The following is a 5,771-nucleotide window of genomic DNA, read 5'->3' on the forward strand; positions in this document are numbered from 1 at the left end:
GTGGGCACGATGCTAACAGTCTCAGCTTCCTCTTAGTCAGGAACATAGTCCTCATGTAAGTATATTGACCTGGTGATGGAAGGGCAGGACAGAGAAGACAAAATTGTTTTGCAGAAGCCGCCTTGACTCCTCTCTGCAGTTTCCAGATGCTCCGTCTAATGGCTGAACTTATGAATACCCAGCCCCTTTTCTGCCATTTCCCCAGAGCTCATAGGAGATCATAGCATCCCAGCCTCTGTTATAACATCAGCACAGGTGAGACAAGTTTGAGGGAATCTGAGCACGCCTAGATCAGTTCTCAGGTGTCATCACTCTTTCACTGAAAAAAAAAAAGAACATTACCTGGTTTCCAATACTTAGCTGTTCTTTCATAGTGGTACCATCCATAGGATCTTAACAAGTCTGTGAGGAATCATTATTTTTTCCCAGGGACCTGATTTCAAACTTGAGTATACTTGACCTTCAGATAAAGAACCCAGTCTTGGATTTCGGTACAAGGACTACATATCTTGTTTGCTGGGGAAGAGTGTACATAAACCATAGGAAGGCTTCGGGAGGAAAGACAATGGATGAGCATGTTAAAAGAAAATTCCTTAGGCTCATTAAATTCAGGGAAACTATATGAGCAAAACATAACAAATAGATATTAAAGAAGAAAACTAAAGACCTGTCACCTCATTGTTGTGATTGCCTCTTATTTCCAAGAGACTTTGGTTAACTCCTTTTATAATCTGTGTTAATGGATGTGTCCTGAGATCCAAGCACCGCAGTTCTTGTATTTTCTTTATGATTATAAAGTAGATGGGAATCCTTAGAGGGAGGAGAGAGAGGGACAGGTTGAGTGGATTATGAGGTTCCTGCAGCTGCTGAAGCTCAGTGGGTGTCACTGCTGCGTTGCCCTCAGAGTCTCAATGATGGAGCTTCACACACATTTTCTTACCAGTTCCTCACCTGTGTCTGATGTGCACTTATCTTGTAATAATGAAGGTGAGAGTGAAGGTCACCAGGGTTCTTGGGTCTCTGACCCTGCCTTATTTCCTTGTTGGCTCTAACTTGAATCCCACACAGTGCTCTCACCATGGCATATATTGAGACTCTGCCCTGAGTTAGGGCTCCCTAATTTTCCGTCCCTTTGACTTTTAGAAGAGCTGAGGGAATCACTCCTTCCCTTTGTGATGCTTTGCATTTTGTTCAGATCAGAGTATATCATATATTTTTAAAAGTAACCCATAATGAGGCTGTGGAGATAGCTCTGTGGTTCAAGCTTTCACCACACACGGATTCTTGAGTAGAATCCGTACTTCTAGTTCTCCATAACTATAAAAACCTGAGTGGCAGCTAACAACTTCTCCACCGCTGAGATGTGGAGACAGTGTTTTCAATGTAGAACACTGGCCAACCCGAATAGCCAATGGTGAGATCTGGGGTCAGTGAATCATTTTGTCTCAAAAATATGGTGTAGGCTTCTAGAGAAAAATATTTCATTTCAACATGTACAGAAATATATTCACACACACATACACAGGAAATACACAAACACACACAGAGTGGGGTAAGAGTGAGAGAGGAACATAATAAATTATCACAGCACATCACAGTGGAAAACAGAAATTTGAATAAAAAATTTTGACATTTCCAGGATTACTACAGACTATACCCGCAGAGAGAATTCTTGACAGGATTACAAGAGGCAGCTCAGACTCAGAGGAGTCCAGCCCTCTATGCCTCTCTGAATAGGTTTTTCTATAGCCCAGATCTCTGTGTGACATCTGCGCCCCCTGCTGGTCCTGATCACCCTGCAGGGAGGCTTGTGTCTGAGCTCACAGTAGCATTGTATCACTGTGACTCTGGTACAGTAATACATGGCTGTGTCCTCAGACCTCAGACTGCTCATTTCCAGGTACAGGGTGTTCTTGGCATTGTCTCTGGAGATGGTGAATCGGCCCTTCACGGCATCGGCATATTTGATGTAACTACTATCACCACTAATGTATGCGACCCACTCCAGTCCCTTTCCTGGAGCCTGGCGGACCCAGGCCATGTAATAGCTACTGAAGGTGAATCCAGAGGCTGCACAGGAGAGTTTCAGGGACTTTCCAGGCTGCACTAGGCCTCCCCCAGACTCCACCAGCTGCACCTCACACTGGATACCTGCAAACAGAGAGAATTCTGGTCAGAAAACTGTCACAGAAGCCAAATCTTCTCTTTTTCATGTCCACACAGTGCACAGCATCTTTTCTCTACTAATTACCTTTTAAAATAAAGATAAGGAAGTACCAGCCGAGCCTCAAGTCCATGGTGAGTGTTCTGTGTTCAGTGCTAATCACTGAGTGGGAGGACTTGGAATCCAGAGCTGGGCTCCTCTGCCTGAGCTGCAGGGTCAGGGCTGGATTTCATGAGCACAGAGAAGCCTTATTTGCATATTGTCCGGCTATAGCAAGCACTGGAGGTGAACCTGGGGAGAAGGCAGTGCTGTCCCTGTGTGTCAAGACACAGGTGTGTGGGTTCACGCTGGTCCGAGGAAAGAAGACTAAGAGGCATCTTAAGAATGAATCTAGCCTTTCTTGGCTGCACCAGTGTCCAGCCTCGAAGGACCAAAGCACTGTCGCATCACCTAAGGCATTTTTATTTCTTCTAATTACAGTTTAGACAGTTAATTTCCATACTTTCAAAGCAACCTCAAAAGAGCTCCCATAGATAAAATGCCAAGTGCAAATTACTAGCTTTCTCAGGTACCACGGTTTTCCGGGTTTCCTAAACCAAGTATTGCATAGGCTTTTGATTCTTGGGAGACTCTGTGAACTTTGACTCTCAGACAAGATTCACATAGGGCAATAAGAGAAACAATTGGGATGGTTAAACAAAAGAAGGATTAGGGCTAGGTACTACTTTTTGGTGCCAGGGTAGGAGCTCAGTAGGAATGCAGCCGCATAGCCCTCAGAGATTATATAAGACATCAAAGACAATGATGACAGACATAGAAATGGTATTGTAGTTGTGTATGGAACCTTTCCTCACTTCATATAGCTATCTTTTGTGCAGGTGTTCAGAACATGCTGTGTTTCTACAATGTCTTGTCTTTTTAGAGAAATTAAAAGCACCACACACAGGTGTGTGTCTATCTAGGAGCTCAGTCTTTCCCACTGTCTGAGCTGGACACGGCTTCTCTCATATGTGGATCTTGGACATGGTCACACCTGTCTGGAGAGGTTAGAACTCCTTGCTTGTAACAGGAACACTTTGGAATTATCTGAATTTCACATATTTATGTGACACTGCTGTCATCAGGACATAAGAGGACTACAGATGTGATATCACTTGTCACTGCCTCTCTCCTGCCTTGTGGTTGCTATGAAGACATTCCTATCTACAGCAAACTCACTTGTTCTGCACCCCGAAATTCTCTCTGTGGTTCCTTTAAACTCCGAGTTTCCATTATCTTCTCCCATCTTTACACCAGGAAACACATGATTGTCTTATGTTGTGTTAGGAAAATTTTCATTCCCCAATTAATATAATTAGCATACCTGGGGCTTTTAATTAATTTTTAGAATGATGTTGTTCTCATTTAATCAGTTCTTTTGTTTCCTTCCTACTCATTCTCATTCTCTCCCCACACCCCACTTTTGCTTTCCCAGTCCAGCACTACCCTGGGCAAGTTCCCAGTGCCCCTCATTTAAGATGGCTTCCCTTCCTAGGGTTCCTGTTCTAGTTCCAAAACCTACACAACAGAAGCCAGATCACCTAACACATACAATCTACATTCTGTATATGACAGAAAAAGGCAGTGTTTGTCTTTCCCAATCTTGTTATATTGTTGGCACATTGATTTCCAGTTCCATTTGTGTTCTTCAAAGTCTCAGAGAACACTGAAGAAGAGGAGTCAGAAAGATTGTAAGAGATGGAGCATGAGGAAGAGTGCTGTGAAATTCTGTACTGGACATGACATGGTTCTCACATTCATGAACTCATCGTGGCTGTTGTTTTCCATGTAAGCTGTACGAAGAACAAAATCCTATTATAGATTAATTCCAGATCTTACCTTTTACTGAGGGTCTGTTGTATGTAGAGAGTTACTAGAGAGTCTCCATGCAGGAGCCTTCCCATGATAAATAACTTTTCACATATCTTATGACAAGCTAGACAATGTGGTCAGTGTTTGGTCTGATGTGCACACCTTGTGTGAGGTCTATGGTGAGTGTGAAGCTCATCCAAGACTCACTGACTATGCCTGATCTTCCTGTTTTACATGAATCCTATAATGTTTCAACTATGAAACCCAAATGAGACTCTGCCTTGAGTCTAGGGGAGCCCATTTTTTAGAGTCCCTAAGTTATTTCAGAATCTGTTCCTGGTGCCCACATTAGAGTTAGTTCTTCCCTGCATGATAGTTCCCATCTTGTTTGGGTCAGAGTACATGCTACATTTAAACATATGCACCCAGTTGAAAATATCCTTCTATACTTGAATAATTTAAATATGACCATACAACATACTTGTAGAGAGATTTTCTGAGAAACATTCCTGTGAAGTGGAGAGGCAGCCCAGATGTCGGGAGTCCAGCCCTTCATGCCCCTCTCCCTTGCTTAGGGGGATTCTGACGTCTCTTCTTTCCTACTGGCTCCTTATGGCCATAAGTACATCCTCCTCGTGTCTAGGCTCATACTAATATGTCCTCGGTGTGTACTGTTGATATACTAATACAGGGTTGTGTCATCAACTTTCAGACTGTCCATTATGAGCTAGCTACAGAGTGTTCTTGGAATTATCTCTGGGTATGGTCAGTTGGTCTTTGACAGAGTTTACATGTTTTTTTCTGAACCCCATTCTTACAAATGTGAGATCCACCTCAGACCCAGTGCATGTAGTAATTACTGAATGTAAATCCAGATGGCAAAGAGAAGAATAAAAAGGTCACCCCAGGCTGTAACAATCCTCCCCCAGATTCTACCAGCTATACCTGTCACTGGACAGCTGCAAATACCAAGGATTCTGATCAGGAAATTGTCACACATGTCCACCTTCCCTCTTACTCATGACCACTCACACCCCCAGAATTTCTTCTTTGTCATAAATTGTCCTTTATAAAAACAACAAGAAAAATCTAGCTCATCCCCAATTCCATTGTGAACGTTCTGTGTCTAGTGTTTGTCAATGAATGGGCAGATCTGGGAATCCTAGGGTACACTCCTCTACCAGAGCTGCAGGGTCAGGACTTGGCTGGTTTCCATGAGCACAATGATGTCCTGTTTGCATATTTTCCTGCCTGTGTATGTTCTCTTGTCCTGGGCTCAAAGGAGCCTATGCTCAGTGCAGATCTCACAATCATGTTGGACACTGTATGAATGATGGAATTCAAGAAAACCTAACCAGTAATATGGTTGTACTCTATAAATATTCAACACTCAAGCATCCCTAGGCTCATTTATATCACTGTTTCTCCTTACTTAACAGAGTTGTGTGTTTGTAATTCAGTAAGGAAGGCTGGTTCTCAGAAAGGCAGGTTTGAGGTTATATGTTGTGGTGGATTTGATTGCAATGTCAGTCTAACATTGGCAATAAAGTTAAACCTTGATTCAGAGGTCAATCAAAGTAGATACTGCATCTGGCACCCAGTGCATGCCCTTAGATCACACCAGTGCTGCAAAGCTGACACCACTGTGGCCAGGTTCACCCCTCACCCCAGACCCTTCCAGTCAGTCATGGGCCTTTCCTGCTGCGGTCTCTTTGAGGCAGTCTCTGGCCACAACCCACCCTCCTGGCTTTAAACA

General features: G+C 43.4%; 1 gene segment (V, D, J or C); it reads right to left on the reverse strand.

The window, feature by feature from the left end:
- Positions 1 to 1,681: 1,681 nt before the first annotated feature.
- On the reverse strand, positions 1,682 to 2,327 carry LOC128110366 (immunoglobulin heavy variable 3-11-like). The segment is given in 2 exon segments: positions 1,682 to 2,151; positions 2,252 to 2,327. Coding segments are annotated over 2 exon segments (516 nt in total).
- Between the last annotated feature and the right edge of the window lie 3,444 nt (positions 2,328 to 5,771).

The sequence above is a fragment of the Peromyscus californicus genome, unplaced genomic scaffold, assembly GCF_007827085.1.
Source record: "Peromyscus californicus insignis strain IS unplaced genomic scaffold, ASM782708v3 Scaffold_15__1_contigs__length_86483966, whole genome shotgun sequence".
In the NCBI taxonomy this organism is placed as follows: Eukaryota; Metazoa; Chordata; class Mammalia; order Rodentia; family Cricetidae; genus Peromyscus; species Peromyscus californicus.